Source organism: Lutra lutra, chromosome 4 (genome assembly GCF_902655055.1).
Source record: "Lutra lutra chromosome 4, mLutLut1.2, whole genome shotgun sequence".
Classification (NCBI taxonomy): Eukaryota; Metazoa; Chordata; class Mammalia; order Carnivora; family Mustelidae; genus Lutra; species Lutra lutra.
Genome location: NC_062281.1, coordinates 21,616,637 through 21,635,221, shown reverse-complemented (window position 1 = coordinate 21,635,221; position 18,585 = coordinate 21,616,637). Strand labels below are relative to the sequence as shown.

General features: G+C 39.5%; 1 protein-coding gene across 6 annotated transcripts in view; it reads right to left on the bottom strand.

The window, feature by feature from the left end:
* SAMD12 (sterile alpha motif domain containing 12) overlaps positions 1–18,585 on the bottom strand; it is a 390,950-nt gene that overhangs the window by 67,445 nt on the left and 304,920 nt on the right. For 2 of the 6 annotated variants that reach the window (XM_047728620.1, XM_047728611.1), the window contains one exon: positions 9,951–10,065. The exons of the other annotated variants lie outside the window; for them this stretch is intronic. In XM_047728620.1, coding sequence (XP_047584576.1) covers positions 9,951–10,065 — 115 coding nt within the window. The remainder of the gene's footprint in view (positions 1–9,950; positions 10,066–18,585) is intronic. 6 annotated transcript variants of the gene reach the window in all.

The following is an 18,585-nucleotide window of genomic DNA, read 5'->3' as shown; positions in this document are numbered from 1 at the left end:
TTACGATTCTCAGAAAATAATTCTTAACTATCTGTAAGACCCAAACAGTGTCCTAAAGAAATACAATCAAAAGTGGAAGATAAATAAAAGCAGTTGGAAATGAGATGTTTTGAGAAGGCTGAGGCCATCTGGTTCCCATTATCCTTAAGCTAGGGTCCATCATTTCATCCGCCCCACACCAAGGCATCACTTGAACAGCATGTGGACAGAGTGGGTTTGCTAGGAGAGGCGTGAAGATGGAGAGAGTATCATTCTCTTTCCTCCTCACTTCTGGCTGTGGGAACAAACACTAAGTTGGCTTTTCAGCAATACGTCCAGCTTATTTTTATTAATCGGTTTGAAATCAAGAAATAATATATGGATTTTTATTTTTTTTTTGTGAATTTTATATCGAGTTTTCTAGGCCTAATTTTAAAGAATTGAATTGTTCTACAAGATTTGTTATGAGAAACATCCTACAATAGCCCTCCACCCTCTTCCGTCCTCCCACAGCTGATTATTTTGGCATTTAGTTCCTATATCTCTAGATCAAGTACTTACATTGCTACTTAAAAACAAAAAGTGTCCAACTTTAAGGGGTGCCTGGCTGGCTCAGTCAGTAGAGCATACGACTCTTGATCTCAGGGTTGTGAGATCAAGCCCCGCACTGGGTGTGGAGCTTACTTTAAAAAAAAAAAAAAAAAAAAGGACTGACTCATATGTAGAATTTAAGAAACAAAATAGATGTTCATAGGGGAAGGGAAAGAAAAATAAAATAAGATAAAAACAGAGATAGAGGCACACTGTAAGAGACTCTTAACTCTAGGAAACAAACTGAGGGTTGCTAGAGGGGAGGTGGCTGGGGGGATGGGGTAACTGGGTGATGGGCATGAAGGAGAGCATGTGATGTTATGAGCACAAGGTGTTATATGAATCCGATGAATCATTAAATTCTACCCCTCAGGGCGCCTGGGTGGCTCAGTGGGTTAAGCCGCTGCCTTTGGCTCAGGTCATGATCTCAGGGTCCTGGGATCGAGTCCCGCGTCGGGCTCTCTGCTCAGCAGGGAGCCTGCTTCCCTCTCTCTCTCTCTCTCTCTGCCTGCCTCTCCGTCTACTTATGATCTCTGTCAAAAAAATAAATAAAATCTTAAAAAAAAATTCTACCCCTCAAACTAATAATGTAGTAAATGTTAACAAACTTAAATTTAAATAAAAAATTAAAATGTCCAACTTAAAAAAAAATCTGATTTCACACTATGAAGAGAGGTCAACTTCTTTCCTCCCTGCAAGTCTACGGCACATGTTCTTCCCATCCCCTATTCACCCCAATATGGTCATTTTCATTAAATCAAGATGCAATGTTTACATTATTATAGTATTCAGATGTTACCCAAAACGGAGCCCGGAGTAAACTAGCATCACAATTCCTTCCCTGCCTGCCTACTTTTCCCGGGAGGTAAAATTATCTTGTTTCTTAATGTGTTTGGGTTTTCTAAAAACTTATGGCTCCCTTAGGCCCAAACTCTTTCCCACTTATGTAAATATGCTGCTAGCATGTCTCATACTAGGTACTCTGTCAACTTCATCTTCCCAGAGAAGTCTCTTCCGGAACCTTGTTCTCATCTGTGCCTGGTGCACTCCATTCCCAGAAACTGTTCTATTCTCTTCAGGAATAAAGCTTCAGCCATCAGCTTGGCTGGGAGCATGGCAGTCTCCTGAACTGAGTGTAAGGAGTGGGAGACGAGGTCTGGGGATCTGGTTGTGTCTCTAACTTTTCAACAATCTTCTTGATTTTAGCTCAGCTGTAAATAGCTTGGGTCTGCTAATGCATTGACCGTGGGCCTGTCTGCTTTCTGGCCTCCAAAATGTGTGTACTGCCGTCTTCCCTTCTGCTTCCCAGATCTTGATAGATTTATGTCCTTAACCTTTGCCTTTGCTGTTGTTTTTCTGCATTTTCTTTTTTTTAAGTGGACAACAAATGTAGAGGTGTGTATCCAATCTGCTGTCATTGGTTTTTGTTTGTTTTAAAGATTTTATTTATTTATTTGATAGAGAGAGACACAGCAAGAGAGGGAACACAAGCAGGGGGAGTGGGAAAGGGAGAAGCAGGCTTTCCACCGAGCAGGGAGCCTGATGTGGGGCTCAATCCCAGGACCTTGGAGTCATGAGCTGAGCCGAAGGCAGGTGCTTAACGACTAAGCCACCCGGGTGCCCCTGCTGTCATTGTTTTTGACAGTGTTTTAGAAATTAGTATTAGCAAAAACCCAGGCACATACTTTAAGTAGGCATTTCATCAACAGCTCTTTATAAGACAATCACCAACATATGCCTATCTGTTAACTTATAGGTGAAGAAAATGAGGCACCTTCTGGTTGAAATATGTCACTTGATAGATTGATATAAATACAGATCACTTCATGCCCAAGTCCCCTTCTCGCTTCACTTTCCTAATTGTAGGCTTCTGTAGAGCACTGTCTATGGCTGCTTTCAGGTCCCAAATACCTGAGAATTGCTTCAGTCAATCAATACCTCTGTCATGCTCTATTACAGCCGATCAATATGGACAAGGATGCAATGAGCTGGAAGCAAGATGTTTTATTCAATCAAGTTTTTGGTTCTCTTTTATTGACCCCCATATAAAACTTCTCTGTTTACAAAACTTCTATACTCCTTTCATTTTATTCCAGCTAACAAAAATTGTTTGCATAGCACATGCTTCCTCCCTCATGGTTTCAGACTTTGTCCACCATGTTGAACAGCTCTGGATCCTAGACTCACCTCTGCTCTTTGTGTGATTTTGGGTAAATCACTACCTCTAATTGGTATCTCCCATCTGTGCAATAGGAGTTGTTAAAGCTCACAAAATGGTATTCCACGGGCCAGCAGACATATTTAGTGTGGCTGGCACAATAAAGGAAGTTTCCGGAAGCAACTGCCTTTAGTAAAAGTGGGGGAGGGGAAAGTCCTCCAAAGTTCTCTGCAGTCATCACTGCTTCCTCTTCTGGTAACATCACTAGGTTACCTCCCCAAATCCCATGACTTTTCCACTTCTTAAATGTATTTGAGTTTTTTCGCAAGACTGTTCTGTCGTATCCCCTCCAGCACTAACCTTGGTTGAATTGATGGGCACTGCAAATAGCTTTAGCCAAAATACCCCAGGACCCTGGGGGCAGTGGAGGTAGACCAGCTGTGTAACCACCTAACGTCAGAAGGAGGATTTTATAAAATAAAGTGACCTTCCTCTCTTTATATATGTTTTTTCTTTGATCAATGCCCAAGAACTAGCTGACTCTTCTTTCTATATATTTCTATTTCCTGAACAGACATTAGTGTCAGCAATATCATTACCATACACTTTCTTTCCTCCTATCTCAATCCATGTGTATGTCATAGTTGGATTGTGAATTCCCAGAGGGTAGAATGGTCTTGTTTGAGTTTTCATCTTTCATTTCTAAATGTTTATTTGGATTACAATTTTTGCATTGTACATGCAGCACACCGAATGGAAACATTCCTCATTTTTATTTGGTCTTTTTTTGTTTGTTTGTTTGTTTTGAGAGGTTAGGGAGTCACAGTACATACTGTGTGCTGAATTTTATTACTTTTTAGAGCTTGGCTATTAAAAGGAAAATAAACGATACAGATATAAGATAGTCTTTCCTTGCAATCTCCTCCGTACATTGTTGGTCATTCTCTTTAGATCAGACACTTGAGTTTATAATCCAAAAGACAACAACAGTGACGTAAGTCCTGGATTATAGAAAGGACACATAGTGAAACAAAACAAAACAAAAAACCCAGAAAACAAACAAGGATAAAGAAGAGGTATTTATACTATAAGCAGGCCAATGAGTAACTGCATCAGTTGAATATAATTATTGGGTAAGTGGGGAGGGGGTCACAGGTGTTCCAAGTTGAAGCCAAATGGAGCGGGGGTTAAGTTATCACATCTCTCTTACCAGTCTGGGAAGCCATGATTCATTGTTGGAATCAACAACGCATCTATTACCAGCTCAAGATATGGAAAATTATCACAAGCCTTTCCTGGATCCTCTCCACCCTGTTCCCCGCCAACGTAATCAAGATTTTAAGATTTTAAATTTTGTGTTAATCATTCCCTTATTTTTCTTTACAGTTTACATACTTACTTTGTATGTATTACATACATACTTTGAAATCTGCCTGCTTATGAAACTTATGTGAACTTCATATAAGTGGAATGATACTGTACACATATTCTGAGATTGGCTTTTTTGCTCAATATTATTCATCCATGTGGACACACATAGATCCGGTCCATTTGTTTTCCTGCTGTATAGAAGGCCATTGTATGAAGATGCCACAACTGATTTATCCATTCTAAGTCAAAGGATAATTGAGTAATTTCCAGCTTTCTGCTATTAAAATCAAAGCTGCTATGAACAGGCTGGTTGCCTGTCTCCTCGCATACAAAGTTATTTTCGAGGTCATGTGTCTTTAAGACTTCCAGAATTACATGGAATAGAAGTCATGAGCTAGCATCCTCAGTTTGATCCTGATTTTAAAGGGGTTTTAAAAAACATTTCACCATCAAATACGATGTTTGCCATAAGTTTTTTGTGGGTATCCTTTATCAGGTTAAGAAAGTGCCATTTTATCTCCCAGTTTGCTAAGAATTTTTATCATGGATAAATTTACTGAATGATCATTTACTGAATGATTTTCTTTCTGAGTATATACTGAGATGACATATGGCTTCCTCCTCTAATTAGTTGATATGATACATTACATTAAATAATTTTCTAATAATGCACTAACCTTGCTTCCAGGGATAAACCAAAATTTATAGTATATCATTTTAAAATCCATTGCTTAATTTGGCTTGCTAATGTTCTTTTTACTTGTTAGTGTTCTAGATTTTTGAAAGGTGTGTACTTTTATTTTCTCATACTCTGTCAAGTTTTGGATCCAAGGTTAATATTGGCCTTGTAGAGTAAGTCTGGGAATATTCCCACTTTTTCTGTTGTCTAAAGGACTTTATGTATTTTGGATTGACTATTTGGCATAACTCCTATGCCAGACCTTCTGCTCCAGTATTTTCCAGTAGGAAAAAAAAATTACCAATTTCATTTCTTTCATGGTTAAAGGATCATCCGGTTTTCTTCTCAAATTAGTTTTGACAATAAATATGTATTTTTATAATGTCCATGGTACATAAATTTTCAAATTTATCTGCCTAGTTTATAACTGCCTTATCTAATGAACTTCATATGCATGTGTGATTAAAGATGCCTTTACATCCTTTATGCTATTTGTGCAATTTCATTTTTTTCAATCTTATTGATTCATTATTCTTTTCACAAAATGGACTTTTGATGTTGGTGATCCTCTATTTTTGTGTTCTACCTCATTAGTTTTTGTTATCTTAATTTTTCCTCATTATCTTTGGGTTTATTCTGCTCTTTCTCTAAATTTTTCAGTCGATACCTATTTTTTAAAATATAAACATTCAAGGCTATAAATTTCTTGTTAAGAACTACTTTAGCTTCATCTTATTTATTTTGTTAAGTAGTACTTATCATTTCCATAGTTTCTATTATGATTTATTATTTGACCCATGGGTTATTTAAAAGTGGATTTTAAAATTTCCCTGTCTCCATTCATTTTTTATAACTGATTTGTTTATATTCTAATGATAAAATGGGTTCTTTACCATTTGTTGAGACATGCTTTATGACTTACAACATGATTAAATTTTTATAAATTTTCTGTGTCTCCCTCAAAGCAATTTCTACTCGTAAGTGTTGGAACAGTGTTTTATGTATGTCCTTGAGGTTAAGCTTATTGTTTGTGTCATTCTAGTTTTCCATATTCTACTGAAAACTGTTAAGTAAAAATCTCCTATTATGATGTGGAGTTGTATATTTTTCACTGTAATTCTGTTAATTTACTTTTAATATTTGAAGCTATACTACTCATTACCTATAAACTCAACACATATTTCCTGAGAAATGTTAACTTTCGAGAAAATTCACCTCTTTTTCTCTAGTGTATTATTTTTTTGCCTTTAATACTGCTTTTGTTTGATATTATTATATTAATGAAGGCTTCCTTTAGGTTAATGTTTGCCTGCAATACCTTTTCTAACCTTTACTTTTAACCATCCTGTGCCTCTTATAAACAACATGTGGCTGGATTTTGTGAGATTGTGAGAGTGTGTGTGTGTGTTTGTGTGTTTTAATCTAGTTCGATAATCATTGTCTTTTAACAGGGAAGGATAATACAGTTGCATTGATTTTCGGTTACTAAAATATCTGGATTCATTTTTACAACTTTATTTTGTGGTATCTAATTCTACTTTTCAATATTTCTTTTATTACCACTTTTCTTTCTTATTGAAGTTTTTTGTATTTGAAGTTTTTCTCTCTTTCAAGTTTTTCATCTCCAAGTTTAGAAATTATGGACTACAGGTACTCTCTATCGCTTGGAGTCATGAACAGCAACTCTTCGGTGGTGTGGGGTTTTTTTCCTCCCCTAATTCACCTACCAAGAATGTCTTCTTTTGGGGTCCTGGCTTTTTGTAAACATTCTACCTCCCATCCCGCTTAGGGATGCTTTAACTCCTGTCCAGCTCTCTCCCACACTGGTCACAGCTCTAACACCTAGACCACAAGATGGCAGCTGTAGGACTTGCTTACCCCGGTGAAGCAGAGATTTCTGGATGTTTCTTGACATTGACTGTTCTCTCAATCTCTGTATCTGTCTGCCTATTTATCTATCATCTAGTGTATGTGTATTTAAGTGCGAACTGGGAGGGTTTTCTCTAAACATTTGGTCGTTTATCTTGCTAGAAATGGAAGACCACACTTTGGTGCTGGTGCAATCATTTCCTTGGGTAGTTTTGACAGGTTTATGCAAGCCTGGGACAAAGGGGATAAAGTACTATATTTGATTTGTATGTCTCCTGCAAATTGGCAGAAATAAACTCTCAGATGATACTCCTCAGGGAATTAAGGAAACAAAAGGGATGAACCCTAATAAAATGATTTCCTTCCACTATGTGTATTATGCTCATATACTCACTTTATTTAATCCTTAGAACGACTCCGTGCAATAGTCATTATTACCCTCATTTTATGGATGAGGTACCTGAGACCACATTTTAAGGTTATTAAATTACTGAATTGGGATTCAAACTCTTGCCTATCTAATTCCACAGTCTGTACCCTTCCTGAATGATGCTGCATTTCTCCAGAAGGCTCTGGGGGATTTTTTCTGGAGCTGGTAAAAGCAATCCTGGTTGGTCTTTCCCTGGGAATTTTCACAGCAAACAATGCAGCTAGTTACCCGGCTTCACCTAGAACTCTGCTAATTGCTAGCACTCATTCTGTTAGCAAACATGGTATTTGTTGACTCCAGAAAGAGACCAGATTGTGGGAAAACATCAACAGTGATAACACAAACAAATGCTTTCAAAGCAAGCCTGTGTTTGGGTCCTAGTGTCAAGCAATTTTTATTTTTAATTGTCATTTTTAAAAGTAAAAATGACCAAGTATCTCCCATTGAACATTCTTTAAACCTCTGAGGGTAATTAAGCCCTCCATAAAATCTCCTGATGTCAGTTCCTATACTCAATCTCATAAAATATATATGTATCTGTTTATTCAAGAGCCCATACAGCCCTGCAGGCTAAGCCTAAGCTGTTACTGAAGGCCACATTGCCAAGTCTAATGGATGACCCAAGAGAGCCATAGATAAGCTAATCTTATTTTCTCTCTCTGCTTTATCACTGTGGAACTCACCAGAGGCAAAGGGTTGAGGAAAAGGCTCTCTCTCCCTGTCTTTCTACATGTTGCCCTTTCCCCAGCAGAACTTGAAATGTCTAAAGTGGGTCCAAGAAGAGCTCCAGCATCTGGGCAGTTTAGAGAAGAAACCAGAAAGATGGCACATGGGCCCATTTTCACCAGTCATGTCACCGGACCATTCACGGGTCATGGGCTGCCTCGCCAGTGGAACATAACCATTTCTCCTCAAAATCAGGCTGGAAGCAACATACTCAGGCAGCTCATGCTCAAGCCATATGGGAAGGGGTTAGAGTTTGAATCACTTTAATTTAGAGGTCAGTGATCACAAATGCAAACCAAGCCAGGCAAGTTTTCTATTTCAAGGCTTCATACATGATCAAAGAGACCAACATGGCAGTATAAAGTGAAAAGAAGTAAAGGTGCATTGTTTCCATTACATGTAGCCATATGTGTTTGCAATGCGGCTCATAAGATGTCATTCCCTGGGTTATAAAAGGTTCTAAATCCTTCTTTGTGCAAGGTTTGCCCCAAAATACGATTTCAAGGGGGAAAAAATATTAGATGCTCTCCCAGTGGATGTCCCTAGTTCTGTTATTAAAATGAAATGGGTGTGTTTACATAATCTGGGCATTCAGGGAAAAAAAATTACGCACTTCTGTGTAATTTTCCCCAGAGTTGAAATTGAACAAAAATCAATTGCACATCTGGGTCTGGAGCTGCTTCAGCCTCTGATGCAAAAACAAAGATGAATTCCAAGTGATCAAAACGTGCAGAAGAGCTCACCCCTGACAATTTTTTCCCTTCCTGGAATGGAAAATATAACAACTGTTTTTCTGAAAGATAAATTACAATCAGCTGCTGTTAGTTTTATTATTTTTAAGACTTTCTACTGATCAGACTGATAGTCTTTTATTATTGAGTACACACGAAAAGAAAAACATCCTAACACTTTCCCATGATTTTAACTGGGAGGAAATCTAGATCAAATTGGGTGTGCCTTGTGTATTTTAATATTAGGCAATAATCATACACTATGTTTGTGATTAACATTAATTGGGAATGGCTACATGCGAAGCGATGCAAACACTATCTTTTTTTTTTTTTTTAAACATTTAAGCAAATTTAATCTTCCCATCCAGGTATTTTAAAGCAGTACATAATTTCCAACTGAAGGTCATAAAACAGCTCAGAGAAAGAAGATGGAAATATCATCTTTAAATATCTTATTTAAAGACAGAGGATATTTCCACGGGCCAGAGTGACTTGGGAAAACCTTAAAGAAAAACCAAACACTGTATCTTTCTAAACTTGATTTTAATCACCCATTGCCACATTTGAATTATGCTTTGAACTGGAGCAAAGACTATAGCTGTGAGATGCAGAACTGAAATAGTTAATTCCCCCACCATATCCTCATTCTGACATTGTGGAGTACATCGTCAGTGTTTTATATACATAAGAGGGAATATGTAAAAAAATGTATTTTAACACTCTAATTAAGACAAGCATATTTGATGTATTTTGCTGATTTCCGTGTAGCACAACCCTGTTCCCTGTGTGCTTGAGATGGCTTTGTCTCTTCCTGGGGCAACTAAGGGGAGATGTGCTGCTTGGCCCTGTGAAATTCACTTTACCAAAGAGATAGCTGGGTAAGCAGACAACTTGAGCCCAGATAGCAACACGCATTCCAACACATGGATGTACGACTTACTTTGGCAAATTTCTCATCTGCAAATAATTCCCTTCTAAAGGACACTGGAGATTCAGAGCTGACCCTTGTACTTTCTTTCCACTCACACATGGGACTGGGCCATTGTGGTGGGGGAAGCACAATAAATGCTTGTAGGCTTATTCTGTTGCAAGCATTCAGATAAACCACAAAATCAATAGTCATAACATTTTTTTAGCTGAATGAGGAATTCCGAAAACAAATCCCTGTGTAAAGGCTAGCACGATGTCTTCATACTTAGTCAAAATATACTTCTGAGTCTGGTTGTTATGGTGTTGGAGCAAATGGAAAGCATTCCCCTAGTGCCACCTTGTAGCCAAGCAACTCCGAGAGGAGCACGGTCACTCAGAGCCCATACAGCATATCTCCAATCAGCTGCATTACCCACTCTATGCTACAAGGGTAGGGTAAACTCGAGTCTGAGATAGAATCAAGGACAAAATTAGCATCACTGATACCTCTGGGGTGATTCTGTAGTACAGTCCTCAATAGAAATATGGCAAAGGTGGCCTGCACGCTGCTGATGGTACTCAGGAACCTGGGAGGAGAGGGCTACGCTTCTGGAATCCTGAGCTTAGGGAAAATAAAGACGATGTAGGTTGGCTTCTAAAAGCAAGCTCCAAACTGCAGCAAAAGGGAAAGAAAAGGTTCAATTGTTCTTTAGCAACAAGAAGAAACCAGTTTGAGCCTAGCTTCTAAGGAACACACATAAATGGTGGCAGGAGGCTGAGACTTCTCAGCTGGTCCTCTAGACAGAAGAGTTTCTAATAATTGCGGGCTATGTCAGCCACCTATACAGGGCAGGTGTCTCCAAGATTTTAGTTTAGGTGGCAGATGTGTACATTCTGGGTCCCCATGAAATCATAAGGCTGCCCTCCTTCTTCCTAGCTTCGTGATCGCATCCTAATAAGAGTCTTCATAGTGCCTGACGTTGACCCTCACATAGTTCAAACGCATTCACCTATTACCTAAACTCGGTTTTGAAAACAGCTAGTGCTGATGGTGGGGAGAATGTCATTACTTCTCCTCAATATATAGGAAAGCGAAGCAGAGATTCTCCTAAGGTCAAGCAATTAGCTTATTCTAGAAATGAAAGGGTCCTAAGAGAACTCGTTTCGGCCTCCAGTGTCACAGATTAGGAAGCAGAGGATGAGAAAGAAAGGCCCCCATGGTGAGTTGTTAAGAGAGGAAGAACTGACACTCCACAATGACTCCGAATCCAGTGCTCTTTTAAAACGCAGCATCACACATGTCCAGAAGGGAGGCCCCTCTCGTTCAAGGGCTTTCCTGTGCGCAGCGGTTGTGGGTCTAGGGACACAAATGCTGTGAGGCAGGGACTCTTTCTGTCTTGCTCACCACTTTATTGTGAATTCCTAGCACAGAAACCGTTCTGAGATGTTAGGTGAATAAACGGATGTCTTCTAGTAGATACGAGGCATTTTTGAGAATAAATTGCAGACGTTTGGCACAAACTAACAATCTCTTGATCAGAGACAGTTTGTCATCTATATGCCAATCATCTCTGTAAATGACACGAAACATCTAGAACTAGCTTAGGAATCTGCCCTGGATGGTGGAGGGGCTCTGAATCAGGCCTTGAGATGCCGGTAGGGTAATCAGTCATAGACTCCCTTAGTTTGACTCAAGAGACCCCCTACTGAGTAGGATTCCAGGGATGGTTAGAAACCAGTCCCCGATTTCTAGACCCATATCTCCTCTACCCTCCCTAAAGTTTGCTCAACATCCATTAAAATACATTAAAGGTTAGGACTCTCACCAGGGGGTCCTGTCAAACTGTATCTCCTATTCCACCATCTAGGTATAGAAAGCCACTGTTTCACACAGGAGTTGTATCCTTCAGGTGTTTTTGGTGGAAATGAGGTCCATATCCTTGGAGAAAGACTTTAACCATCTCTCTTTGAAAGCAAGTTATTGGGACAAAGGGTTAAGGACCTGGGCTGGAGTGACACTGGGTGGTAATAGTGTAATTTGCCGTGGTTATAGTTTATCAAGTCCTCCGGCTTCCCTCTTCTTATCTGGCCATCATGACCCCTGTAGTGTATGTTAAAATGACTATTTCCTTTTTTCAGAGGGAAAAGCAAGGTTTGGAGTGGCTACGTCACATCTGGGAGAAACTTGAACTTGGGTCTTCTCATTCCACGTCCGTTGTCTTTTCCATTTTCCTAAGGACGTGAGGTCTGAGCCAGGTAAAGGCTCCCCCGTCTCTGATCTCCCCAGAAAGGCTGGTGCCGGCTATCCACTGATAGCCCGTTGGGCTCCTGTAGCTGCCCGTTTCTCCTATGATCTAAAGAACCTGAAACTCCTCTGTAAACCCAACCTATCTGTCCTCTGCAAGTTTCTCTTATTTTATCAAACATACATTTTGCTCTAAGCTTCCAGAAATCATTGAAGTTGAAATTCCAATTAACCCCAGCAGCAACTACTATAACTATAGGGGAGTTTTTTTTTTTTTTTTTTTTTTTTTTTATGAAATGAGAATGAATCTCAAATGTTACTGGAATTTGCTAAAAATGGACAGAGATCAGGATTCAGATGCTTCCGTGGACACCACCCAGTTGTTCCCTCTAGAAGCTCAGGAAGAGGTGCAAGTTTTCAAAGCAAATATGACTATTTTTATCAGGCAGGCTGTTTTCATTAGCTCTGGTGCCCCGCCATATTTTCATTTTATTTTTTCATCAGTCAGATATATTTTGTATTTGTTCCCTTTTCCCTCGAAGCATACCATTTAAGCCCAAACTAAGCACCAGGGAGAGGAACTAGACAAAAACTACCATGGGTTAAATATACAAACAATAAAAATTCCAACAAGCCTAAACATATTACAAATAAATCTAGTTCTAAGTGTGGTTGCATGTGGAGTTTCACTTTATATTTGGCTAGGACTCACGGAGAAAAATACTTAGTACTCCTCTGGCACTTTCCTTCTAGGGGAAGAGTTGTCTCTTGGTAAAAACAAGATATTACTTTCCAGACTCATTTGGAACTTATTCCCTATTGTGTTGATTGCAACTTTTGGGATGTTGATCAACATATACCATGTAAGTCCCTACCATGAGGTTAGAAACACACCAGACATGCAGAAGATATAGGCTAGAGAGAGAGAGATTCTTATTCCTTAAGTACTTATGGGCTAGTTTTTGGAAGGGGAGACACATGACCCAAATGTCCTATTCCTCACTTGTATACCCAAAAAAGATGCTGTTAATCCACCAAGCACCCTTTGCACAGACTTGAAATCTTCATCTAATCAGCTATATCCAATCTGAATTAGTCAAGAATGGGAAGAAGAACCCACTGGCCATACCTGCACGAGTCTGTGAGACAAAACTTAAGACGAGAGTAAGAAAAAACAAGCACTGAATTCTAGGGAAGGGAGGTACATCCTAGACTCCGGTGATGGGCCTTCTGTAAAGACAGAGGGTTTCCACTGGGTCTTGTCAATATGGCTAGAACCTAGAGAGATGAAGTGGAACAGAAGTAACAGCCTCCAAGAGAGCAAATGTGCGGGTAGAGGAGATGAATATAGAAAATGAATACGGATTAGGGGTTGCTTTGGGATTACAGAGTTCCATTCTGGTCTCATCATCTAGGAATTTCATTCAGAAACTTGCCCTGTTGTGGTTATGTTCCAATCCATAAAGTCTAAGTATGGAGACATAGTGCTTCCTGATCTATAGATGCTCAGTGGCACCCTAAAGTTTTATGTATCACATTCTGGAAGGTGTATTAGCTCATTTTCAAAGAACAAAGATGACTGAGTCATAGCTTTCATGTCAATAAAATGGGTAAAATAAAGGTGACTTTAAAAGTTTGCCAAATCTTCTACCTACCAAACTTTTTTTTTCCTACCAAGTTCTTTCAGTGAAGCCTTTCCAAATATATTCCTTTAGATGCATTAGAGCCAACCTTGATAGTCACTTTTTGCCTTCTTTATGATAAAATGAGGAAAGCACTAGCTTTCTTGCACTGTTTAAAGGTAGATGAAAGAAGCCAATCCCTCTGTCTTTAGCCGTTTGGGCGGGTACCTTGCTTGAGGCAGAACTGGCTAGGATGACTTCATTACTCCAAGTGACAGAATTCTATAAATTTTCCCACTGAATTGGAAAAGAATCTGCATATCCTGTTTGGAACATCTGCGCAATTAGATTGACAAGTGAATGCTTGTTATTGACCAACATATCGCTGTTCCTTCTAACCTTCATCCACGAGAAGTGTGTAATTGTTCCCCTTGCCCCTTCTATCTAGATAAAAAGGAGCATCAAGACTGGCTGGAAAGGGTGGTGTAAAATTCATTAAATCTCTTGCAATTACCAGAGGTGATGTACACTCACCATCATTGTTTTTCTAGAAAACGGGCATTAGCAGAATCTTGGAGAAGGAGTGGATAAAAAAAATCACCTGATGCTGAAACTACATGATTCCAGGCAGATAAGGGACCTGGCTGAAACTTTCTAATTTTCATGTAAGTTCAGAAGTCTGGGTTATGTGCTGGCTTCTCCTCTTATATTCGGGCAGGATTCTCCTGATTTTCCTATTCAACTTATCTTCTCTCGGTGATAGAAATGGTTGCAAGAAAGAGCCTGGACTGTGAGTTGCATGGGTGGACCTCTGGACTGCATCTCACAGTTCTGAGTGGTTTATAATCTTTTTTGCCTAAATTGCACAGTGGGCATTCATAAGTCTTGAATCTTTCCATGAGAAATCTGATAGCATCCATGTAATAGTGATCAGATACACTTTGGGCGAACATAGGAATTTTTTTTAAAAAGACACAGGTAAGCAGAAAAAGCCAAACAATCCAAATAGTAGCTTGAAGGTTTTGTTGTATTTAATGAACTATGAATGCCGCCATTAAAAAAAAAAAAAAAAAGATAAGAAACCAATACTATTTTCTCAGGTTGCTACAGCATCAACAAACTTCCCTAAAACCCTTTTCCCATTTCTACTGCTAGCCCTCCAGAAGACCTACTAATCTAGAATGGCATGTTTGGAAAACTGTCCTGGCACAGGTAATGTGGCATCGTGGAAATGGACACAGGCTTTGGGGACAACATGGCATCATTTCAACACCAGATCTGTTCTTCCCAATTGTGTGACAGCAGACAACGTGCTTACATTTGTTCCACTTTGGCTTTCTTGTCTGTAAGCTGGGAACAGTGATTTACCAATTTCACAGAGTTACTGCAGAGACTGAATGGGACCTAATCCAGTACCTGGCACAGGGTGGGTGAGCGATAATTGCTAGCAATTACTATTTTAAAAATATGACCCTATGAGAACCCTTGTCTGATACTTGGAGAAAGAAATGGAATGGCTGGTTGTAGAACAGTGATGCTCGGGTTTGGTGGGTGGGGGCAAGCATATGTTAGAAAGATGTGTTGGGCTCTTCTGTCCAAGATGCAGTTAGGGATGGCAATTTTCTTGTCTTTGTTGGGGCCTGTTCATGTCTGAATGTGGTTTCCTGTTTCTCATCAATCTCTCTTCCTTCCCTCTTCTGAAATCCACCCAACCTTTTCCTTCCAGTATCTTTAACAAAAGTAATAAAGGCTAACCCTACCACTCCCTTACTCTACAGCGATGAGAACATTTTCTTCTGTTACCCCTGAGGCGATGTGTCATGCACTGGCAGGGTTCTCCTGCTCCATTTAACTGGGAATCCAGGGTAATGGGACCAGAAGGCGATGAGTAGGAAAGGAATGGGTCAAGGGAGAGGGAGAAGGAAGAAAGCATGGGTGTCAGCTGGATTTGTGATTCTTGATCAACCTATGTACCAGAAGATCTGGGTAGATTCCATGAGAATGGTAAGAGAGGTTTGGATAAGTCAGATTAAGGATCCCCAGTGTCAGTATCCATCATAAGATCTACATTCAGAATCAAAATTTGGTTTCTCTTGTGGGTATTCCATCTGAAACCACCAGTCTGCCCACCACCATTCAGATTCCTGAATATGGCCAGGAGGGTAGCCTGGTTTCATGAACCTGAAATTACTCACTGAAACTGTTGCTCTACCATTTACTATCTTTATGACCTTACAATTTTTTTTTTTTTCCTCAGCTCTAATATGGAGCTGTTTTAAAGACTAATTAAGATGACCTATGCGAAGCACCTTGTGTCTGGAATATAAGAAACGATCAGTAAACTCAGTATCTGGAACCAAGAAACGGGGGAAGAATGTTCTCTAAACCAACAACAAAATAAAAAATGAGCAGCCAGAGAAAAGAGTTAAGGACTGTATGAAGAAATAGTTTATCAATGACAAGAGTTGGGATAAAGCAAGGAGTCAGAAGGAAACCCTGACCTTGACATTCATCATCCCCACCTCCCAAGAAAAAGAGCCAGTGCCCAGTTTTTACTTAACATATAACTCATGATATTAATTTGTAATAAACAGTGAGAAAAAGAGGACTGGGGAAAAGGGTCACAGATGAGGCACATTGGTAGGGGTTTTTCTTGTTGTTCAATGTTCTGATTTACTATTACTGCTATTTACATTTTTATTTTCCTGTTGTCCTAGGAAATGTTGGAGATGTTGGCAAAGTGTGGAACTTCATGAAGTTACGAACGGGTGGGGTTTTAAGAACTTCTTGGTTCCTGGGAAAGCCCCTAATTGATATACAGCCTGTATAGTCATATTTTCTACCCATGCTTATCCTGGCCTTGGATCACAAGGATAGGAAAGAAACATGGAAAACTTCTGCTTTTCTGGATTGTTGAACTTAAATCCCTTGTTCTTGGAAGATCCAAGCTTGCTATTGAAAACAACACTAAAACAGGATGCCATGAACCATCTGTCCTAAGACCAAGCTCTAGCCTCTAAGCAGTAGTACATTTTCCTATCACAAAAATAACAATAGAAATGATGATAAGCAATGATAACATCAGTTACTATGATGACAGCTTCTGTGCTAAAAATTTCACAGATATTATTTTCATCCTGAAAATAAGGCTGCAAGGTAGACAGCATCCCCATTTACAAATGTAAAAGTCGAGGGTTAGAGACATTAACTAACATTCCACGGATCATAGTTTGGTTCTAGTAGTGCTGGAATGAAATTCAGGTCCATGTGACAATAAAGATATTTTAGGCCATCTCCCTACACAGCTGTCTATAATGACCTTCAGAAAGTCAGATCTTTTCAAAGTTATGAAAATTCAGATTTTGAAGGCCTTAGACCTTCTTTTCCATCATTTGCATTTCCTTCTGGAATTCAACTTGCAGCCATCAGGGAGTGGGGCTCTAGGGCAGTGATTTCAGATTTCTAGTAGACCATCCTAAACTACAATTAGTTCGCAATAATTAGCAAGAAACAAATGCTTCTTTAAAAAAAATCCATTTACTTAAAATGATTTTTAATTTTATAATGACCAGTATATAATTGTAGCAGAACAGAGCTATTTAGTTGGGAAAAAAGAACTTCAAAGATGAGAGCTCATCTAGTGTTTATTTGCTCTGGGGTTCTAATTACTCTGAAAACTACCAAAACTTTGTATATGATTACTAACAGCATTCAATAGCAGCCTTGAGGGAAGATGAACCAATCTCTCTCTCTCTCTTTCCTCTTTCTCTCTCTTCCTTCCTTCCTTCCTTCCTCTCTCTTTCTCTCTCTCTCTCTCCATTAACATGGTGGGAATAAATGACAAATGTTAAATACCAGTAGGATGTACTCATGATTACTCTCCTGCTCTGCTGCCCCTTCAGGTCTCATGTGTTAAAAAAATAAATAAATAAAAAATAAAACCAAACCCGTCTTCCTGGTCATCTTCAAAAGGAGACCAACCAAAGACGACCATTGAGGAACACTAAACATGGTATTGTTTTCCTGTAATATATTAGCAAATCCTGGTGGCTTCAATTTGGCTTCATTACATTTCCAATATATGCAAGCATCGATTCATCTTTTCCCATAGTTAAGATTTATGCACTTTATTAATCACCTCACGACAGCCATCTCAGCAGTTTCATTTAGCAGAGTAAACCAGTCAAACCTCATCAGACTTCTAGGGATGTCACATGGCAAACTCTGGATTCCTGGCAACTTGAATTACACTTGCCAATATGAGATTTTTCAGAGCGATCCATCTTAGGGCCATCTAATATATCACAGCTGACTCTGCTCTGTTCCTAATTGATAGGTTGAGAGAGACAACCGCTAGATCTCGCAACTGTTCCCCAAAAGCCGCCTCGGGATATCCGAGGTGCCTTGGCGGTGGCAGCTCAATGGCAGGCAGCTCAACGTTCTGTTTTCCAAATGTAACTTGACTGATATGGGGGGGGGGGCTCATGTGACATTCAGCGAGCCCACATCTCACGAAGGGTTTTAACAAGCAATGGCAGTCTTCCACACATTCATCGTGTGCTCGGGCAGTCTAAAAATAGGATGTCACCAGGTGTGATGGACCAGCCATTCATTACGGCGTCCCAGCCTACAGCAGTGCTAACCAGACTCAGGGGCTGCGGACACTTCACTAAGTTGCTGTCACCAATTCTAATTCTTGGCTGCGTGGCAATTTTTTTTTTTCATGTATTGACTTTTCCAATGTCAACTCTATTCTCCTTAAAGTTGTGAAAGGACACAGTTCTAAACATACTTTAGCATGACTCAAAAGAATTTCACATCATCGTTATTAAGCCCCGAAGAGCACATGTGAGTTACTGGCCAACCAAAGACGACCAGTGAGGAACTTGCTTTGTGATACAGAGCATGGAATTGGATGTCAAATGCAGCCAGAAGCAGAAAGAAGCAATCTGAACACACTTGGTCATTTAAGAGAGGGGTCTTCCGAGCTCTTCCTGGTCTTACCTGATTATATGAGCAAACAGAAGGGTTTGGGGGTGGTTGCTTTTCATACTAAAGGACTCAAATAAAGAAGATGCGCTGATCTGCAAACTGTTAGAGTGGGGCAGCTCAGTAGAAATGATGACCCTTATGTAACAGCACGGCGCAGGAGTCCAAAAATTTCCAAAAAAGTTACCAATTTGATATTAAGAAAAACCTAATGAGAAAACCTGAGAAGAAAAATGGGTTACCACTGGGCTATTTCTATGGTCTTTCAAATGCAGTAGCACTTCTA